Source organism: Cololabis saira, chromosome 7, assembly GCF_033807715.1.
Source record: "Cololabis saira isolate AMF1-May2022 chromosome 7, fColSai1.1, whole genome shotgun sequence".
In the NCBI taxonomy this organism is placed as follows: domain Eukaryota; kingdom Metazoa; phylum Chordata; class Actinopteri; order Beloniformes; family Belonidae; genus Cololabis; species Cololabis saira.
This window is the reverse complement of record NC_084593.1, coordinates 30,337,792-30,359,686: the sequence shown is the minus strand read 5'-3', so window position 1 is coordinate 30,359,686 and position 21,895 is coordinate 30,337,792. Positions and strand designations below refer to the sequence as shown.

General features: G+C 41.6%; 2 protein-coding genes across 2 annotated transcripts; one reads left to right on the top strand and one right to left on the bottom strand.

Annotated features, from left to right (window-relative positions):
* The first annotated feature begins 422 nt into the window (after nt 1-422).
* Nucleotides 423-12,471, top strand: sesn4 (sestrin 4). The gene is made up of 9 exons (XM_061725548.1): nt 423-660; nt 6,429-6,626; nt 6,872-7,054; nt 7,225-7,470; nt 8,037-8,151; nt 8,341-8,465; nt 8,983-9,149; nt 9,267-9,411; nt 10,476-12,471. The coding sequence occupies exons 1-9, from the start codon at nt 595-597 to the stop codon at nt 10,563-10,565; spliced, it is 1,335 nt and encodes a 444-aa protein (XP_061581532.1). The 5' UTR covers nt 423-594; the 3' UTR covers nt 10,566-12,471.
* A 483-nt stretch (nt 12,472-12,954) lies between these two features.
* Nucleotides 12,955-20,749, bottom strand: foxo4 (forkhead box O4). Its single transcript, XM_061725547.1, has 3 exons — nt 18,876-20,749; nt 16,114-17,630; nt 12,955-15,833 (listed from the first exon to the last, which is right to left on the bottom strand). Exons 1-2 carry the CDS (start codon nt 19,314-19,316, stop codon nt 16,146-16,148), a joined length of 1,926 nt encoding a protein of 641 aa, XP_061581531.1. The 5' UTR covers nt 19,317-20,749; the 3' UTR covers nt 12,955-15,833; nt 16,114-16,145.
* Nucleotides 20,750-21,895: the final 1,146 nt, after the last annotated feature.

The following is a 21,895-nucleotide window of genomic DNA, read 5'->3' as shown; positions in this document are numbered from 1 at the left end:
GCTACTTTTACTTGTAACAGAGTAAATTTTGACCAGTAGTATTTGTACTGTTACTCAAATACTGGGGTCGAGTACTCTGTCCGCCTCTGCCTGTATAGCCCATGGATCTATTATAAAACTAGGTATAGCCTCTGCTAGTCTTTGCCTGTTTTTGCTCCTCCACGCTCTTGCCTGCAGATGTTCATTAGCATGTGGCCACGCCCCCTCCCCTATGACGCGGACCCGCCCCCGCGCTCTGATTGGCTGCACTGTTACTGGAGGAGTCGGCTCCGCGCCGGCAGCTTTTGCTGATTTATGGTTTCGCGTTACACCAACGCAGAGCCTACGCTACGGTGCGCGTCGCCGCGTACCCTACGCCGTATGCTACGCCGTAACCCTACGGCGTAGGAACCATAACTGCGGCTTCAGTCTGGTCCGGTTCTCAGACGGGCTGGCCGGCTCTGACTCCTGCAGCTGCTGCCGCTGATGGGCTCTGCTGGACGGCTACAGACCCGCTCCTTTTGTTAGCAGCGAGCTGGAAAAGCACCGAGAAAACTCCTGCCGCGTCCATGCAATAGCACACCCTTTTTTTCCACCCCCTTTTCTCTTAGGAAAATGATCATCTGCACGAGTAAGATGGAGTACCCCTTAAGATCGCAGTACCAGCGGGTCCAGAAACAGGTAGGTACCCATTGTCTGACATTACAGACTTGTATTACTTGTCTGAGACAAGTTTTAACCAAACGCAGCTAGCGGCTAAGTACCGTTCATTCATTCAAAGAAAACACTAATCTCTCAGCAAAGCTCGCAGTCAAGCTGCTTTTGCCATTTAAACCTCACATTTCCCATTCTGGCTGCTGTTTAAAGTGAAAGCTAGTTAACTGAGCTTTTTATCCGGTTTACAGTCTCAAATGTGTCGCTTATTGGGCTGTGTTCACGGAAAACACGTAGCTTTGGATAGTGAAGAAAACAGCCCAAACTAACTTCTTTAACTTGTGAACTGCTCGCAAAAGCAAACAATACTGGGCTTAAAAACCACATTCAGATTGTTATATTCCGTGTGATTTAAGAGCTGCTACCTTTTACTTAGAATCTAGACAACAGTGGTTTTCATCTCCGGCAGTTTAAATGTCACGTAAACGCAACGTTTTGTTTCTGCTCGCTTGTGTTCAGCTGAAAAAATAAAATAAATCATAATAAATACTGTCATTTTTAAAGGTGGACGGATATTAAAGAGTCATGTCGACGTTAATGCAACAGAAATGTAAAAGCGTCTTTTTGTTTGTTTTTTGAGCAAGGTTGTTTGAATATGTAATGATTATTTTGTCATATTTGTTCTGATTCTTGATGATTGACGGTGCAGTTTGTGGAGGAAGCTGCAGGTGAAGATGACATCATGTTAGGATTTGGTAGAAAAGGGTGTCACTTTGCTCTGAATTACTGCAGCGCTATTCAAGTATGAGTACTTAACACACATACTTGTATAAATGTCTTTAAGGCAAGCCCGTGTTGTTCTGCTTTTTTTATTTTTCTCGCTTTCGGGACTTCTAAATGTTGGGATTTTTTTTTTTTTTTATTGTGCTGGTTTTTGGCTGAACTGGACTGCCAATCAAAGTTGTTTTTCTCCTTTACTGTTGTTTTTTCAATTTGCAACAGAAAGGGGGCGCTGTTGCGACTACAGCCCAAAAGAGTTATGTTAGCTGCAGATTAAGGCTGATTTTATGGTTTCGCGTTACACCAACGCAGAGCCTACGGCGTAGGTTACGCGGCGACGCGCACCGTACGCAGTAGGTTACGCCGTCGTTTTAACGCGGAACCATAAATCAAGCTTTAGGGTCCAGGGAAGGAACAAAACAGGCAAGTGTGTGAGCAGCAACTCGGGTTTCAAGTCTGTCTAGTGCCTTATACTTTTTACTGCCTACATGGCTCTTTTGCTTGGCATTTTTACACCAATTTCTGTAACTACAGTCATTTGTATTGTATACAAGAAATAAAAACTCTTTTTTGCAGCTTCTTTTCAAAACTATCTACATTTATATTAATGGTTAGTACAGAGTATTTTACAGCTACTTAAATCTATTTGGTTTAAAAACACTGCACTCCCGGCCTGTATCTTTCTGCTTTGATAACACACACCCCCTTGACTGTTTGATGGAAATAACAATAATTAGGTGGTTATCAGTGCAAGTCTTTTGATCCTCCGTTTTGTCCTTGCTCTACCTGCCTACCCTGTTCACCAGCAGATCGGATCCTTCATATGTTGTATGTGGGCTCACATTTGTCTGTATTTTTTTTTCTTTTTTTCCATCCTGCAACAGTGTTTTGTTTGTCTTGGTTGTGCTAGTTTTTTGCAGCTCATGTCCCTCCCCTCTCCTGCCCTCTACAAACCGCTCTGGGCTGCAGCTGGTTTGTTTTGCATTACTCCTTGAGTTCAGGTTGCAGTGCCCAAATTGGCCCTGGCCGCTTGTTTCCGGTGATGAAGGTGGGTTGAGGGGGAGGGTGTTGATGCCGCTGGGGACAGCATTGCACGATAAGGACGGACACCCTCTAGGGTCAGTTGGAATGCAGATTGAATGTCCTCCTGTGTCTGCAGCAGCCCTTACACACTTGCATGACAACACAAACACATTCACCCTTGGAAGACGGCTAGCATCGTTTTTCCACATCTTTGTCTGTCATCTTAGACCCCCGCTCTGCTTTGTATTGCTGTTTGTACAGTGCTGCTGTTTTGTCAGCCAGCTCTAAAGGCCCGTCTTTGTCTCCTTTTACCTTTCCTCCCCTCTATGACGTCACCCCTGGTTTTCATTTAATTCTTGTCTGATGCTTTTCTCTGATCAATATACAAATGACATATTCAGTGTAAGGATGGGAGACTTTTCTTCCTTTTTATGTCAAAAAAAGCACCTTTTGAATTTTTGCTCACAAAAGACCTGTGAGTAATGAAAAAAAAAATATTTCGATATTTTGCAGGAAAGCCTCAAGTTAAAATGTGTCTTATGATCTGGAAATGGCAGCGTTCTAATGTGAGCATCGCTGACTTGCTTTTGTCACCCTTGTCACCGAAAGAATGGTTAATAGATTCGTGCGCATATGTTGCACAAAAAAATATGTACATGCTTTGTAATGCTATACTTGTCTAGATGATGTGCTTTTTGATGCTTTATAAATCCACCCACACATGCTTACCATTTTTTTCCCCTTTTTTTTTTTTCTCTTCACGGTGAATGGTGAACAATAAGAAGTGGATTTCTTTGTCAAGAGTGCTGCGGTGCTCTGCTTGTGTGGCCTGTTTTCTGGCATAAAGGCATATCTAGGTGTCTGAATGCAGCATTGACAAAGGATGTCTGACGTTTCTTCTACATTGTATATTACTCATAGATTAATTTACATGTTAATGGATTTTAACATACATGTGAAAAGAGCACATTTATGACAGGTTTTCAAGCATCAATTGTTCTCCTAAAGATATACAGACAATCATGTAATATGAAATGGCCTTCATCTTTGTGCTCTGGCTTTTAAAAGACCATACATCTGACCGAATTCTTAATTTTGTTTTTGTGGCATCAGCAGACATGATATGTGTCATTTCCTGTTGCGTGAATAGCTACATTAACTGTAGTTCCTGTTTCAGTTTGTCATTTCCCTCAGATTTGTCCAGACATATTTGAAATTACACCAGTTTCCTATTTCATCGTCTGATGCCAGTCGTGGCAAATCTCATCTCTTCCCCAGTATAGGAGTAGAGCTGTCCCTTGTTTTGCAGTGTTTTTCTCAGTTCTTTCTTGAAATAGTGGGTTAAAATTTGACTATCAAAGGTTTGCTGGATTTTAGGGAGTTGTTTTTCCTCTTAGTCTGCACATTTCAGCTTTGGATTATTTTTTTTATATTGTATAAACCACCTCATTCAGGAGCACTTTTAATATCTTCTCTTCCTGTATGTCTGGACATAGGCTTCGCAGTCTAGTGCACAGGCATGTAATTTTTAGCTTTAACTCCTGTACCTCTTACTTGACTAAAATTTCATGTTATAGTCGATAGGATCTTGGTTGTCTGCTTTTCAAAGGCAGTAAGCAACTTCGAATGCCCTCCAGTGTAACTGGTTTTCCATACACATGTAGGGCATCCACAGTGCTCGAGGGGTTTACAGTATTTGTGTAACGAGTTTGGCCTTCACACTACTTTTCATACTTAACTCTTATGCACAGTTTTACACATCTTATTTACAGTTCTTTTCATAATAAAGTAATCCGAATAAGCAGATCTAAATAAACCTTAAAGCTGTTTTGTCTGTGTTAACGCTGCAAGTTTGGTGTCTGTGATCTGGAGCAAATTTACTCAGGAGTGAGCAGCTGCACACGATTTTTAATAAAATGGTGTAATCAGTCAATGTTGAAATCTGAGCTTTTTCTGCCATTCGCAACTGGAGAAATAGGTTCATGAGTCATGCTCTTACATGTTAAGTCATTGAGAAACGGGTCCCAAGGCATGTTTTTTATTGCTTCTGATGAGACCAGTTAGGAGTTGATGGTGCAGTAACCTAGATTCTGTAGCTCTGCATTTTAATCAGTAGCTCCTGTGTTTGCAGAGAGATACTTGTGTGAATGTGCTCTTGTAAGTCTTTGATTGGCAGGCACCTGTGCACTTTGCATTCCCTTCACACTATTCCTTATATGCGTCGACAAACCAGAGAAGGTTAGGGTCCGTGTCTGCGGGTTTTCCATTTACTTCTCTCTTGCTTTGTATTAAATAAAAGATTAGGGAAATGTAAGCAAATGGGATTGATTTGTTTAATTAACAGTGTTGAATGTCTTGAGATAGGTGTGTATGTATGTATGTATATGTATATGTGTGTGTATGTATGTATATATATATATATATATATATATATATATATATATATATATATATACACACACATATCTCATAATCGCACACAATCCTATATAGATTAGGAGGTGGAGCTTTTTGCGGGATCAGGGGGCAGCCTTTGTCGACTGCAGTGAGAAGTGAAATACCACATGGAGCTTACAGCCAGATAAACACGGTACTGAATACCAAAGATCCCGGCGGGATTAAAATTTAAGTAACAAAGCTCTCTAGTCACAATATTATCCGTTTTTATCTGTGATGTTTGTTTGGTGTCTGAATGGACAGCAAAAATCATCGCAGCAGTTGGCACTGTTAAAAGTACAAGTCGATAGATAAATATAGATACTTGATTAATCCTGTGAGGGGGAAGTTGTTTTGATACAGCAGAAAAGAAAGATATGAAAAGGGAAAAAACAATATCTTATGACAAAATGTGTACAATACGGGCTGCAGAGAAAGCATTGGGCTTTGATCAGAGCAGTTTCCTGGACTTTCACATACACAAGAACCAATTCTGTGTCCGATCCTCCTCCTCACCTTTTCCTAGAGGCCATTCTATGATTGCAAGAGAGCTAATAAATGCTTGTGCCAATGAAGGCAGGACAGCTTCCCTCTCCCCATGGTGCTGTTTCTCTTGGCCTCTGGCTCCTCGGCCCAGTTGCTCCCATGTATGTGTATTTGGCCCCGTCTCTTTCTTTTCTGCTGCTGAGCTTCCCTCCTCAAGGCCTCCTAAGCTCAACTTTCACATTAGTTCCTTCATCTGTTTCCTTCCAGTGTGTGAATCCCCCTTTTTTAGGTGGTTGGGGTTTTTTTTTTTTTTTTCAGCTGTGCGGCAGCCTGGGTATTTTTTTTCTTCTTACGATTACAGCGTTAAGTTTCATTTCATGTGAACGCCAATTAACCCAGCATATAGTCAACTTTTGATGAACGTTTAGTGGACTGTTATGAAGCAACTTACAGTGCTGCTAACCTGATGTGTTTCAGTATATGTCAAGATGCTGTTCTTTGCTTGTTTTTACATGGAGAGGAAAAAATAATGTGAGGAATGTACTTACTTGGCAGTGGCACCAGTGTCATAGCATCACAGCTGTTCTTCTTCCAAGACAGCCTCTCTTCCGCTGATTTAAGGTGTGGAGCATGACTCGAGTCCAAAGCAGTCCGAATCCATCATCACATGATGTACACTCACAAGTCTAACCTCCTCTCGAGCCAAGAAGTTTTGGCCTCAAATTGAAACCTCGTAAATACTCGTAAGGAAAGCCAGCCTTGCGTTTCTGGTTTTAAATGTCCTTTTTATTTGATTTAAAAGAAGAATTTTTGTGTTTGACCAGCAATGTGAAGGAGGCCATTATAAAAAAGAAAGCATGCATAAGATTGACTCCGTCTGATTTACAATTAACTGAATTACTGGTAGCCAGTAGTTGGAAAGAAGCACTGAAACAATTCAGGGGGGGGGATCTGTAAATTCTTATTGTACAACTAAAATCCCCAAAGATTGTACAATTATATTTCCCGGGTATTTAAAAAAAAAAGAAAATAAACCAAGTGTTATTTCCTCTTTGTCTGGATTTCTGCAGGTGATGGTGAATGGTGAAAAGGAGCGAGTGTCATTACTGTTCATGAAGGCTCTGGTCAGCAGGGGGAGCGTGGATGCCGTATCCCAGCAGATGGCGTCTCACCCTCAGTATTTGGAGAGCTTCCTCCGTACACAGCACTACATCCTGCACATGGATGGCCCTCTCCCGCTGCCATACCGCCACTATATCGCTATCATGGTCAGTGAGCAGGCTGTTTTCATACTGGCACACACCAAAAACCATAGCAGTTGTCACGTGGCTGCTCATGTATTGTAGCAAAAACTTCTGAAGACTGTTCTCTTCACAGCAAGAATGACCAAAGATCATACCAGTATGATCTCAGGCTTTAATGATCATAATGACGTATGCTTTTTCTTTTCTTTTCTTTTTTTTTTTTTTTTTTTTTTTTAAATCTGCCTAAATTTTTTAATTTATTTTTTCAGGCTGCAGCAAGACATCACTGCAACTACTTAGTGTATCTGCACTCAACCCATTTTCTAAGAGTGGGAGGGGATCCTCTGTGGTTGCAGGGTTTGGAGGCGGCGCCCCCTCGGCTTCGCCTCCTTGACCACATCAACAAGGTGCTGGCCCACCAGCCCTGGCTCACAGCCTGCTCCCACATACAGGTGTGACGCTAATGAACTCTATCACGAAATGCTGCTATTCATACCCACTGGCTGTTTTTTAACGTTGTATTAGGTGTATTAAATGTCATTCTTTTTTTTTTCTTATTTATTATAAGCTTATTATACTTCCTTGGACCCAGCCGTGTTTGATTTATGTTTATTCCCTGTAGACACTGCTGAAGGCGGGCGAGCAGTGCTGGTCACTGGCAGAGCTGGTGCAGGCTGTGGTGATCCTGGCCCACTGCCACTCCCTCTGCAGCTTTGTGTTTGGATGCGACACAAACTCAGACTTCGTCCCGCTCTCTAAATCTCCTAATGGTACCCCACCTACCTTATGTCCCTTTGATGCTGCCAACGGCAACACCAATGTGCCTCAGTCACTCGCTGCTCCTGCTGAACGTATAACACGACGACGGGTAAACAAATCACACAGGACAAAGTCACCTACACTTCCCACACTTGATTGCACAGCAAATATAGTTTGTCTTCCAAATGGTATTTTCTTTCGGTATCAAGTATGATTCAGAAATGTTGAAATCTTATTTCTTTTCCTTGATATTTTTTTTTTTTTCCCCTCTTCAACTTTTTTCTGCAGGATATACATTATTATAAAATAGGAACACAGGTCATTAAACACATGTGGGAAGGCTAATTAGATTAATTTTCTGTCCACCAACAATTGAAACGTCACTATTGTGTAACGTTTTCTTTTGAGGGATTCTTAAACCATTTACATTAGATTTCATGCTCTAGATCACTTTTATATCATTGTCATCTAAGAAGTTAAATGGTTCATGTGATTGCATTCATGAAAGATCAAAACCATAATGTACAGTGGGAAATGGATGCTAATGTCAAACTATGATTATTTGTTTTGGATACATATGTTTTGATTTAGTACAAGACTCATTAAAACAGTTCTTTGTGTAAATATAGGTTTGGTTCATTTTATTAATGTATAATGTTGTATTTTGGTTCACAGTCTTTGGATTCCAGTTGTGATATGGTGTACTTAAAGGAGAGGATCCAGAAGTCCCAGGAAGAGCGTGAGAAGAGAGAAGAGCGTTTTCTAAAAAAGCAGACACTCCAGCCAACAGGTAACCTGACACAAAAACACTCAGATGCTGCGTAGATGTTTACGCTCACTCCAGATGGTTATTTTAAGTGTGAAATTCAGGTCACATGGTGTGAAACTTGAGCAATTACCAATCATCAGCCACACTTAGTGTCACACATTCACTATACTTGTCTTCTGTCTCCTCTGCTGTCACCATCTCTTTTTATAGACATGGAAGAGGAGGAGGAGATGATGTGCTTCGCAGATCCTTTGCGTTTTATCACAGACCCTGACTTTTGCTATCAGGAGTTTGCCCGCAGGGACGAGGACCACTTCCAAGTATTAAGAGTTCAAGTGAGAATGTTACTCTTTTATTTTACGGTTTTTAGCCGCTAACCTTCAGAACCTTTGTTTAAATAGCCCCTTTTTCTTAACTCATAAGAACCCACAACCATTTCTACTTGAAGAAAAATATGTTGTGAAGTGGAACATGTGTTAAGAACTTTCCAGGACATTTAAAGGCAGCAACACTTGTGTCATGATGCGTCTTTATGGATTAAAAAAAAAGCAACATGGTGAGAGCTGTGTTTCTACTCGCAACTGCTTTACATGTATGTTAATTGGACTGGTATGTGTAAAGTTATTTTCAACCAATTGCAGCCATCTGATGGGTTCATGCTCTTCATGTTCATGCATGTTCAAAGCTCTAATCTGGAGCGTGACCTAAAAAAGATCCTGTTAAAGCAGTTCTTTGAGACACTGTTTGCTGCAATTCCTCTTTCTGTTAGTTGTAAAGTAAATGGATTCTGCTCAGCCTGTTCTTGGAACCTGTGATGTTTGATGGTTTGTTGGTTGTGACTTGACTCTGCAGGATTATTCATGGGAAGATCATGGCTTTTCCTTAGTCAACAGATTATACTCTGACATCGGCCACCTCCTAGACGATAGATTTAGGAGCGTAACAAGCCTTCCCTCGCTGCACAGTCCCGACCTGAAGAGGGCCATTTGGAATTACATCCATTGTATGTTAGGAATACGGTGAGACTACCACTTTATCGTATGCTCAAGTCATCAATAAGAATATCCTCCTTTACTCTTACGTGATTGCTGCTTTTGATTTTGCATGGTAGATAAATGTCTGTTTTTTGCTCGCAGCTATGATGACTATGACTATGGAGAGGTGAATCAGTTGCTGGAACGAGATCTAAAGCTGTACATCAAAGCTGTGGCTTGTTTTCCTGATGCCACAAAAACCCCGGTGTGTCCTCTGAGTTGGACTGCTCTTAAAACATCAGAAAGGGTAAGGATTATTTATTCATTCATTTTTGGGGTAACTCAGCTCAGTGCAGACCACAGACCTTTGTGATATCCTTTCTGTGATATAAGCTAGTGTTTTTGCCTCCATCATCTTCACAGTCATTTTAGAAATTAAAAGCCTAGTTCTTTGATACTGAGTATTACTGTATTTCAGGTGTTTTATGATATTCTGGTTACACTCTTTGCTCACCACTTACGCTGGGAATATATTGCATTTGACGTCACTCTTGTAAAGTTAATTAATGTGAGCCACACCCATGACTGACTGCACGGATGCAAGATGAACAAGTACGGGGGTAAAAATACAGCAAGGTTTGTCTTTTAACCGGTGTGAAAACATTGAAAATACCGATAGTAGCACAGATCTTTCCTGTAGACTATCAGTAGTCTGGTACTGGTACCAAATATTACTCTGTGTCCACCTCAACACCCTGCAGAAGAGGGGAGTGGGGGGACTCAACCCTTCAAAACTAGCTGGGATGAAGGATGAAGACGTGATTGGAAAAGACACTTTTGTACTGTATTATACTGTACCCCATTCATATTCAACTGACAATGCTGATAGGCTGACTTATATACTTTTTTTATAACAATATCCCCTTTTCCTTTATGAGATTAAAAGACGTAAAGCCACAGTTTCACATGACTGCTCGTAAACATAACATGGATTCTCCTCGTCTGCCAGTGACTTCAAGCCCTTCAAATCTACTCACAACATGACTTGAAGAAGCAAAACAGAAACTCAAAGAAATGAGACTTTATTTTCTGATTGATTCACAGTAGCCATGTTTCAAAACGCACAAGAACTAACACACCTCTGATCACATCCTCACTATGGTTTTATTGAGCTGATCTGCAAACCACTCATGTTTTCCCAATGAAAATACATGTTAGGGATATTGATTTCTCTTCATCTCTAACCAAATGAACATAGGATTTTGCACAAAGTATTTGTTTATTTTTATTTTTTTATCCCCACAAATGCACCAGACTTGTTTTCATCAATCCTAAGGAGCTGTTTTCTGTCTTTCTCTCTCCGTTCCTCAGATACACGTAAATCTACTGATCATGGAGGCCCGGCTGCAGGCGGAGCTGCTCTACGCTCTCAGAGCCATCACTCAGTATATGATTGCCTAAGTATTCAGAGAGGCACCACGTTGAAACTCTTTACCGGTACGGAGAGACCCAGATTCAAGAGGATGAAGACATCTCAGCTGGAGACGGTGATGTGGGGCGAGAGCGGCACCTTCAGGGACACAGAGCTCGATTGTTCGTCGCTGTGCCTCATAAGTGTGCTTCTTCTTTCGCTCAGATTTAATATGTTTATACCATAGTAAGCCATGCCCCTGCCCACCCCACTTGAAGTTTGTCTTATTGTGAAGTCCTCCTAAGAATATCCTGGCTCTAAAACGTTATGTGCAATTATTAGAAGTTATTTTATTTTTTACCTGTTGTCTTGCGTTCCAGTTCTGTCTGTGTGAAACTGCTCGTTTGAAGCAGCGCGTTACCAGTGGCTAACCCTTTTTTATTTACGCGTCTCCTTTTGTAAAAGTTATGCTTTCCCAACGATGACGACAAGAAAAATGGAAAAAAAAAAAAAGGAAAACTCTTTTTGTACAAGTTAAATGGTTGTTAATGGGAGACCGGGGCCTTAGTTTAGTTGTCCTTTTCCTTTCTGGGGGGACAATCGTCAGTGTTGGAGGCCATTGAGTGGACTTCAATGGATAACAGTTTTGCTCTCCCTGACAGTTCATATGAATGCTGGTAAAGAACAAACACAGCCGTGAAGTTATCGCATCACCATAGTTTCTTTTAATAAGCACTTTTTTAAACTTTATATATTTATATTGCAATGTAGCTCAAGTCGACGTTGAGGCAGTTTGTGGGTCTGACACCTTTTCCTCACCATAGTGCAACTTTTAGATGGTTCGTCCTCAAAATTTCCCACTTTACTTGTCTTCTCCACCCAAGATTTCTTAGCGAAGGCACTTGATTTAAGATATTTCAGCACGCTTTTGTTTTTTTTCCTTATTTAGAATTCACTGCTGATACCGAAGGATCAGGAAGATGATGTTCCTTTTTAGAAAAATAGTTTTTTTTGGGTACCTTAACTGAACAGGGCAATGGGTAGGTTTCCGTGGTGACACTGAAGCTGAGCCTTTAGCAGCCTGGCTTGTTTATTTTTACTCAAGTGTTTCAGAAAGAATGAAATCAGAGTGAGAACTCCATCCTTCAAAGATTAAATCCATGATTGAACTAGATCAGTATAAAATCTCCAAAGTAGATGTGCACTAATATGAGTTCAGGTTTTTGCTCCACTTACTGCTATTATTTCTTTTTAATGCATACAACATTAGATCTGATCCATTATAGAAATTGCTAAGCACAACGATGTGCAAAGTAGTATGTTAAAGAAAAAAAAAATAACCTTTCAGTTTTTTTCTGGGTTTTTTTTGGTAAATTTTTGAAGTACTTGTAGATTTTTCTTGGTGTGTCCATAGGACCTGCTTGGCTAGGTAGATGTAGAAGTGTGGCAGACCTGTGTAGATTTAGAATTAGCAACTGCTGGACATTTAAAAAAATAAGTGCATATCGATAAAAGCAAAAGCGCTATTAACACAGGTGCCTTTAGGCTAAAACTGGAGCGCTGCTCGAGTGGAGGGATGTTGCTGCTGGAGGCTGAATGAAGGCTTTGATTGCAACTGGGAAACATATCTGACAGGTATAAACCTTGTGACTATTCCTACATGAATGGGAACACTTTTTTTTCTTTCTTTTTTTTGCTTTCTTGGTGTTGGGTCGGCACCATTTCTGATAAATGTTGTGGCTGTGGACACCCATGTTTTCAATGATACACCTTCTGCAAGCCTCAGCTACTCAGCAAGAGCCTTTGACACAGATGGATGTTAAAAATGTTCAACTTTAAAAGATGGAAAAAAAAAAGATAATTATTTAAAATACAACTTAAAAAAATGGAACAACTGCAAAGACAAAAAAAAAAATTCTGAAAATGTGAAGATATGTTTTCTATAAAGATGTTATATAAAAAATATATCCTGCCTACTGTATTTTGTCCTTTTTTAATACTACTTTTTTTTTGGGGGGGGGGGGGTATGATTAACTTCATTTAAATGTCATTTAAAGTCTCTTGCAGAGATGGAGCATATAAACCACAAATATACAATCTGCTTGGGAAGAATGTGCAAGGCTTTTTTTATTTACATGTGTGTGACAATTTGTCATGCCGTATTTTAGGAATGTAGCAATATATGGGTCACTAAAAACAAAAATGGATGTTGCCATTCGTATTCAATGAAAGAAGGTTGCCACTTATCATGAAATTACAGTTTACAATAAATCAACCATACGACCACTACCATGGGATGCGTTCGTTTGAACCCTGCACAAGATGAAATATGACATTTGGCTGTCCAACAGTCTCCTGTAGCTGATTGGGCAGCAGCGCCCCCTAGTGTCGGACACGAGGAAGTCCATAACCACACAAAAATCAAGGAGGAAGACAAAGTGGGTTAAACAATTTTATTGAATTACTTCTGTTCATAACGGTTTGTCTTCTCTGGCTGACTTTACAATGTGTGAAAAAAGAGGGGGGGAAAAACACAGAGGGAGCAGAACGATAGAACGTGATCAAAATATAGAACAATACAATTCATCTCCCCTCCCCAGAAAAAACAAAAACTGTAACAACTGGGGCAGTTTAAATTTTAAAACATTCAGGGTCTAACTGCTACTTAAAGATATCTGAAAAGAATATGTAGATAATATTGTTACATAAGGGGGAGACACAAGAGAAGTAACACCACACCTGACTGCTTCAAAGCAGCAACCGTAAACCAGAGAAAAGCAGCTACCTATTAGTTTTTAGCGACAGGCCATCATTTGAGGAACAACAGCTGGTTGGTTGCATATATGTTGAAAATAATTATGATTGATAAGAAAACCCTGCATATGCAATCTTTTCATCTTAAAGTGGTCAGGTTATCATATATGTTAAAAACTAAGGAGAAAGACTGTCGATTTGTGTAGTAAAAAAAAAAAGTCAACAATAATCAAGATCTTTGTGCCACAGAGGAAAAAAATTCAAAGGTCCTGATATGCGCCCATTACATCATGGCATACTCCGGATACATGACAAATGACATCGTCTAGCACCATTCAAGAATAAAAAATAAAATGAAAACATTGGAGGGGGGGGGGGGGGGGGGGGCTTTATACAAATCACAGGCTACCATATTCACACAACTACAGTCAAACGAGTTTAAACTGCAAAGGTGTTATCTGATCACAAAATTAAAGACAAACATACACAACATCTTTAAGAGAGGGAAGATGACAAAATGTATTCCTGCTACAGAGTGACATGTTCTAGTGTTTTAAATACTGGCAAAAACAAAACTAAAAAAAAAAAAAGGCTAGTAATGATCTACATGGCTGGATTGCTAAAGAATACATTTCTCCATCTATTATCCACTTATGTCTGTGCACAGCTCTTTTCCTGTCGTTTTTCTTCTGAGAGGTAAAAGGTTGTATGAGTCTTGTTTTTGAGATGAGAATTGGTGGCACCTTTCAATGTTTCCAACAGATTTTTTTTGAAAAAAATTAAAAAAAAAAGAAATCAAATGCCTTAGTCAAAGCATGCGAGTGGGAATCTTAGTTCAGATGATCAAAATTTCACCTCATTCATCTTCCAAAATCAAGTTAAAAGCTTTTGCAAAGCTTATGTACACAAAGGATACTAGGTCAAGCCAAGCACTCCCTAATTGCCATGCAAATGCAAATATTAGTGTTCTTTTGGTTATGAAAAAAGCAACAACAAAAACCCTACATGCAATTCATCCTTTACAAAAATAAAAAGTATAGAAAATTACCGTTTTTAAAACTTGTCTGAGAATGCTTCCATCAATGTAAAAAAAAAAAAGATCACTTGTCATTAGTAATATATTCATATGTATTAATATCTGATTCAACATCTCCACCTAAATTGTATATTAAAACTATAATCAAATATATTCTTTTCTCTTTTTTTGTACTTCACACACAGTGAAGTCATTCTTTTTTAGTACAGAAAAATTAAAGGGTAGGAGGATGCTCTGACATCCAACCTCCCGACAATTTATCAGGAAAGTGTTAAAATAGCAAAAAGCCTTTGAGAAGTGATTTCTCAAATTTCTTTCAAGATTTTATTTACCTCTCCTGATAAGTCTGCATAGTGTGCCATCAAGTACATGTGCAACGTGTGCAATACACTTCCTTTGTTTTATTTTAAAATTTTGTTTTATAATTTTTTTAACAAGATATACTTTCTTTTGTTGAAATGTTATGCATTCTCAGTTTTGGGGTCCCTGTGTCACAGGAAACCTAAGTGCTTTAAAAATGTACAGACTTGAGAAAGGAAAAGAAAATCAGGTAGACCATTTGACTTTGGAGGCATTCTGCTCTTTGATGATGCGATACTTGGCCGATCAATCACTTGTTAGCAAGAAAATTTACTGTTGAATGCCCCATTTATAAATTCGCAAATCATATTTCTTCATTTTGTTAGTTTAACTTCACCTTGGGGATTAAAATAAGCCACCCTCTGATATCTACCCTAACACACTGAAATTAAGTCAAATACACCAAACTGCAAGTACATACACTCTTTAACTACTGAATCATTAAATTCAAATGGAGACAAAAAAAGGTTGTTTTTTTTTTCTTTCTCCCTGATAAATTTGAAGGAAATCTGGGTGAAATGTGAATCCAGTCTTTATCTTCCACCAAATCCCAACCCAGTCCTCATTACTCCCCCTAACTCTCCCTGCTCCGACGGACCGTGCAGCAGAGTATGTGCACTTCATTCAGTCGAACAGCATTTGATCTGGCAATTGATGCTGAACGCGCGTCAGTGCAGAACTGGCCATTTCCCCGGGGGAAAAAAAAAGTGTCTTCAATCCCAGCGCCAACAAGATCTGAGATATTGAATCTACCATAAAGCTGTTGTGGTGTAAAATGACTGAAATGTAAACCCCCATCAGAAGGGAGCAGATGATTTGTCTTTTCACTCCAAAAATATTATGTTCTTTATCTTTCATAATCATGTTTGAATTATGAAAAAAGGGCTAGCAGCCAAATCATTGCCAAGTGTTATCAACAGAAAAAGGAGAAAAAAAGTGATAAAAATTGTGCATAGTAGCTTGAATCTCCTCCTTGTTCTCTGCATGTCTTGGCACATGACATGGGTGAGGCCTCGGTTTGCCATTGTACGTTCTTGAAAAACTTTGTATTATATGTTCTTTACTTTCTTTCTTTCTTTCTTTTTTAAGTATCATTAGCCAGCAGGTAGGAGGGATGCCCCGGTTGTTCTGTCATTTTTCTGAGGTTATGATGATTGGAGATCAGTTCCTGCAAGACAAGAACATTGAACAGTCACATGTGCAGTTGTTCACTGGCTCATAAATCCAGTAAATGTAAGTCATGAACCTAAAATCTGATTTAAATCCACGAGCAGCAGTGTGTGATGTGTGGAGGAAAAACAATTTCAGCCTTAAAATGCTTATTTCATTCGAGTTGTTGATAAAAAATGTCATTAGTTTTTCCCTGTTTTAAATCCCTGTAAACTGAATATCTTTGCTTAAATTATTTCTGCATCTCTGAGTGGATGAGCAGGGGGAAATTAGCATACCTGGTTGAATGTGAGTGTTGAGGGCTGAAGATCTAGCTGGGCACCCAGGTGTGAGCTGAGCCCTGTGTGGCGGCCGGGCCTCCGTAGCCTTGGCCTCCAGGCAGTACGGGATCAAAGTTGAAGTCAATGCCATCTCCATCCATGAGGTCACTGTTAATGATGTAATCCACATCACAATCTAGGTTTTCAGTGAACATGTCTATGTCCAAGTCTGTGGGCAGCCGGTCCTGACAGGCGGCGAGGCAGGATGGACCTCCAAACGGATTCATCCCCTGGAGGTTTTCGCCAAGATTGGCCGAGGCGACGGGCCCTCCATGGTGAGACCCCATTGTGGTGTGCTGGTCTTTGAGAGCAGACATCTGAGACGGGTCCTGAGACATACCTGAGAGGATCATCCCCAAGCCCATCTGAGAGTGATGCTGGTGCTGCTGCTGCTGCTGGTGTTGAAGGTGATGCTGCTGTGACTGCATCTGAGTTTGCAGCGACATCGGTACCACCGTGTTCGGCTCCAGCCCTTTTCCCAACAGCAACTGGTTGGGCTTGGGCCTCACACCCCCAACTGATGTCCCCAAACCCATCTGACCTACACGTCCGGGACTGGGCATGAGGGAATCCACCTGGGTCATCAGAATATCACTTGGAGGAGGGGAGTCAGAGGTGAGCAGGGCCTCCAGACTGGAGGGCACGTGGGCGCTGCCGTAATGGCCACTGCCTCGAGAGCCAGAGCTAGACATGGGGTTAAAAAGGGAGTTACTGAAGGTTGCTGGCTCTTTGCCGCTTGGTCCACACAGAGATACGGAGGCCTGGGTGGCAGTGTGAGAGGACGCCTGTGGGAGGCTGGATGACTGCAGCTGATGAAAGGAGGGGAAACTGGAGCCACGCGGCAACAAGGTGGAGGCAGAAGGCAATGGAGTGGGAGGTGCTGGTGGGGCGGTGCTGGGACTGGCCCCTCCCTGCTGCCCGGTCATCAGGGTGAGGTTGTCAATCAGGTCCAACTCCTCCATTAGGGTCTCGGTGAGGGTAGGAGTCAAGCTACTGGCAGGGTATCTCCCTAACAGTCCATCCTCAGGCAGATTATCGTCGTCTACTTGGCTAGGAGCAATGGGGGACAGACGTCCGCTCAGGGTGCTGGCGTTAGAGCTGGTGCGAGGGCGGAAGGTGGTCCACATGTCGGTGTCATCCAGGCTGCCGCGGGATGAAGGGCTGCTGCTGTTGACTCCCCATTTAGGAAACTGCTGAGACGAATTAGGGCTGTCTGCTCCCACGGAGCCTGTGCTGCCATCGCCCTCCAACACCCCTGCAGCACCGGCTGCTCCCAGCTGCTTCTTGGTCTGTTTGGCCCTCATGCGGCTCTTCAGCAGCTTGCTGCTGTTGTCCATAGAAGCAGCCCGGCGGCGAGGAGCCTTTCCAGTCTTCCCTCCTTCCGGATTGAGCATCCACCAGGAGCTCTTTCCTGTTGACTCATTGTGTACTCTCAAGAACTTGTTGTGGAGTGATAAATTGTGGCGGATTGAATTCTGAAAACCAAAACAAAGAATAATTAGAAAAACCCTTAAGTCTGGACTCCATCCATCCATTCATTCTCCATCCGTTCCCGGGTCGCAGGGGCAGCAGTCTCAACAGAGATGCCCAGACTTCCCTCACCCCAGACTCTTCCTCCAGCTCCTCCGGGGGGAGTCCGAGGCGTTCCCAGGCCAGCCGAGAGACATAGTCTCTCCAGCGTGTCCTGGGTCTTCCCCGGGGTCTCCTCCCTAGGGAGGAGGGACATGCCTGGAACACCTCCCTAGGGAGGCGACCACGAGGATCCGGTACAGATGCCCAAGCCACCTCAGCTGACTCCTCTCAATGTGAAGGAGCAGCGGCTCGACTCCGAGCTCCTCCCGGGTGACCGAACTCCTCACCCTATCTCTAAGGGAGCGTCCAGCCACCCTGCGGAGGAAACTCATCTCGGCCGCTTGTATCCGCGATCTTGTCCTTTCGGTCACTACCCAAAGTTCATGACCATAGGTGAGGGTAGGGGCGTAGATTGACCGGTAAATCGAGAGCTTCGCCTTTCGACTCAGCTCTTTCTGGCCTCCTTTTTCTAAATAAAGCTTTATTTGCTTTTTTTATTCACCAAAGTTTGAATTATACTTGGGAAAGTTCAAGAATTAAATACGTATCCAATTACTGTATATTAGGTATTTGTTACCATCCCTCAAAGGGAATTAAAAATACTAAGCACAACTGAAACTAATATAATAACTAAGAACAAGAACCAAGGAAGGTGAGGCAGCGTTCAGTTATTCTGCTCCTCACCTGTGGAACAAACTTCCTCAAACTGTCAGCTCCTTTAAATCAGGACTAAAAACATTACAGTTTACTGAAGCGTACTCCTAAATCAAATACTTACCTGCTGTACTCTACAGCCCTTACTTTTTAACAACTTGTGCTTTTCATTATTTTACATCTTTTATCATTTATTTCATTTATTTGTTATTTAAGCGTACTCTTAATTCAGCAACTTGAGCTTTTTATTATTTTACCTTCTTTTCTCATAATTTTATTTCATTTTATTTGTTATTTACTGTCTAATTATGTCTTGCCGCTTTTAATGTCGATGTAAAGCACTTTGAATTACCTTGTGTTGAATTGTGTGCTATATAAATAAACTTGCCTTGCCCAATATATGTTTCATCTTTAGTTCATGACAAAAAGGGGGTCATTTATTCCGTACTAAAACAGATGCATTGATGTTTTAACCATTAAAATACCGTAGTTACCTTCCAGCCAGCAGAGCTGTTGCTGTCCCCCTTGTCTCTGAAGTAAGGCACTGTCTTCACCATCCACTCGTAGATCTGGGCCAGCGTCAGCCTCTTCTCGGGAGAGCCCTCGATGGCCTGGCTGATCAGGTCCGCGTAGCTCTGGTTCCCCCACGCGTTGCGGCGGGACGAGCCCTTGCGGGGCGTCGCTCCTCCGACCCCCCCCGCGCTGGCGACGGCCCCGCCCTCGGGCACCGCCGCCGCCTTCTCGGGCTCGCAAGTGATTTGTTGCGCCTCCGCCTTGTCCTCGTCGGCGGGCGGGGTCCCCGCGCTGGACTCGGCGCCGTCCGCGGCCTCCGGCTTGACGGAGATGTCGGGCCGGCGGAGCGGCCACGTGCAGGAGCGAGGCCGGCTCTGCGGCTCGAAGTCTGGGTCGATGGGGGGCATGGATGACTCCTCCATGCTGCTGCTGGGGGGATCAACTCTCTGGAGGAGCACAGTTCTGTTTCCACTTTAAAAAAGGTGAAAATTGTTTTAAGTATAAAAGTAAGAAGTTACTATGACGAGTTTAAAAAAAAAAACTGAATCAACACAAAAACAATATTCTTCAGCCAAGGCGGGGGTGTCAACAAGAGGGGCCTAGAAAAGATATGCAATAATCTGGACACACCAATGGCCTCGGTTAATCCTCAGATTGGAGATTAGGGAACCCAAATAATCTCCTTAATAGTAACTATCATAAACCTTCCGATTTATATAGAGTGAAGGAGGGTTGTGGAAAGAGTCCCTTTGTTTGAATGAAATAAAAACAAAAGTGGCAGTGAGCGCATCTGGACCTACCGAGGCTTTATAGCTCCAAATGAATGAATCAAAATCCTGAACATACATTAAGACAAATTATGCCTTCCCGAATAATAAACACTCGTTTTTTTTGTTTAAGGTAAAAAAAAAAAAAAAAAAGTATTTTAAATGTCCGAGAGTTAAAAAAACAAAAAACAGCTAATGAACGAGTCAAGATACAGAATTATCTCGTACCAAATTTGTCAATTCACGTGATGTTTTACTGTAAAACTGAAGACTCGTGCAGGGATTAGCTGACTAGTTACAAAGCAGCTTCTCGGGAAAGACCCTGTACTTGTAAACAACAAGAAGCTCTCCCCAAGACAAAAACAAAAAGAATATAAAAGAAATAACCCACAAACAAACAGCCACAAGCTGAGTTATCAAGTTAAGAGACTTGCCGGCTTCAAATTCAACCAGAGACGCTGTCTAAAAGTCTGTCTCTCAAACATCCAAATTAAGTTAAAGCAGATTGAAACAGAAAGAAGCGTCTGTATCTACAACTTTATAGTGTTTGTGGTGATCAAAAAGTGAGTTGAAGCCAACAGTTTAAAAGTCCGCGTCTCAGGTCCGAGCGATGCGCCACATTGCGGCGGGGCGCATGTCGCCATCTGCCATGTTTGGCCGCACGATGCTCCACAGCCGGGAGAAAACCCCTCTGCTCTCGCACACAGGCTCGGATCTCCGACAAAACTTGCCCCGGCAAGTAGTTAAACGAAGCTCACAGTTTTCCCCCGGGTGCCATGTGTTTTCGGGCTGCCCGCGGGTCCGGGGCGTCCACTCGGCGCACTTTGGAAACAGCCCGATAGCCACCGGATCGTTAGCTGCTTAAGCCCCTGCTACTCCAGAGTTTACAATCCGTGGAAAAGTCCGTGAAAAGCGGCGGGTAACTTCCTCCAAGTAGCCGTTTCTAGTCAGCAACGACTTTTGTAAAACTTTTTGTCGTTGTTGTGGTCCAGATATTCCCTCCTTCGCTCTCTTTTAGACTTGTTTTGCTTTGTTTTGTTTTTACTCGAGGCGAAGACTCCCTTCTGACGTCTGTTTACCACTGTCAGGCGACGTGATCTGCGCATGCGCACCACGGAATCCTGGGAAACTGAGTCCCGACGTAACAGACAGCTCAGACGTAAACAGCAGTTCATTGAGACATCGTGTACCTCCATTATGTAACCATTTATGAAAGTGTGCTAAGTACACTTAGTCCATTTAAGGTATTACTCTTAATCAGAGAGTTTAGACTGGTAACATACGATAAAACTACGAACCAGCTAGTTAAATTAAATTATTGATTGTTGACTATTGAATACATTATTGTGAACAAACACGTTATGGGACTTATAATGAATTAATTAATTAATATAACTTACTTATTTAAATAACAGAAGTACAACCTAAAGAACAATTTTTCTGTGTAAAATAATAATATAAATTATGGAAATATATAGATAGAACATATGGAAAAATAATACGTACATTTAAAAATTAAAAATAATTTTTTATTTTTTATTTTTTTAAACATATATAAATATAAATATATACATACATACATACATACATACATACATACATACATACATACATGAGATATTAAGGTATAGAGTTAATTTGTGCCATGTTATTGGACACCAGTGCTTCTGAAATGACTCAGTGATCATCTGGTATTTTATTGGCTAGGTCTTTGTTAATTAATTGTTGGTTGGTTTGTCTGCCTATGCTTTAGTTTCTGTCTTATGAACCACACTGCCTTTGTTGGGTAATCTCATGTCATTTTGAATGCTTGTGGCTCTTCCTACTCATTGTGACGAAACATAACACACCCTACTGAAACTGCACTTTATCTCCATGTTTGTTTTTAAACCTGTGCCGCTCCTCATTACCTGAGTCATGACTAAGAAGAAGCTGGTAAGAGGTTTCTTGTGTTAAAATGCTCCGGTGGCTTCAGGTGTCTGGTTGCCAGGTGCAGACCCAGTTTTTGTTGTACGACTAATGATCTAGTCGCGACGACAGTGGCATCAACACACAGTAAAGAAACAACTGAGCATGAACCACAACAGTATTGAGGCGTGGTGATATTCTGATAAGCTGTATTCTTGCACTCTAAAAGGTGGGATAATGTGAGTACGGGTGACATGTTCACTGACTGCATGAAACTAATTATTGGGTGGATGCTAGCAGCTGATAACAGAAGATGGAAGAAGCAG

Coding starts and splice junctions, on each gene's coding strand:
- sesn4 (XM_061725548.1), top strand. CDS start 595: ATGATCATCTGCACGAGTAAGATGGAGTACCCCTTAAGATCGCAGTAC. Junction 661..6,428: donor ACCAGCGGGTCCAGAAACAG/GTAGGTACCCAT, acceptor GGATTTCTGCAG/GTGATGGTGAATGGTGAAAA. Junction 9,412..10,475: donor CTCTTAAAACATCAGAAAGG/GTAAGGATTATT, acceptor TCCGTTCCTCAG/ATACACGTAAATCTACTGAT.
- foxo4 (XM_061725547.1), bottom strand. CDS start 19,316: ATGGAGGAGTCATCCATGCCCCCCATCGACCCAGACTTCGAGCCGCAG. Junction 17,631..18,875: donor ACAGCTCTGCTGGCTGGAAG/GTAACTACGGTA, acceptor TTTGGTTTTCAG/AATTCAATCCGCCACAATTT.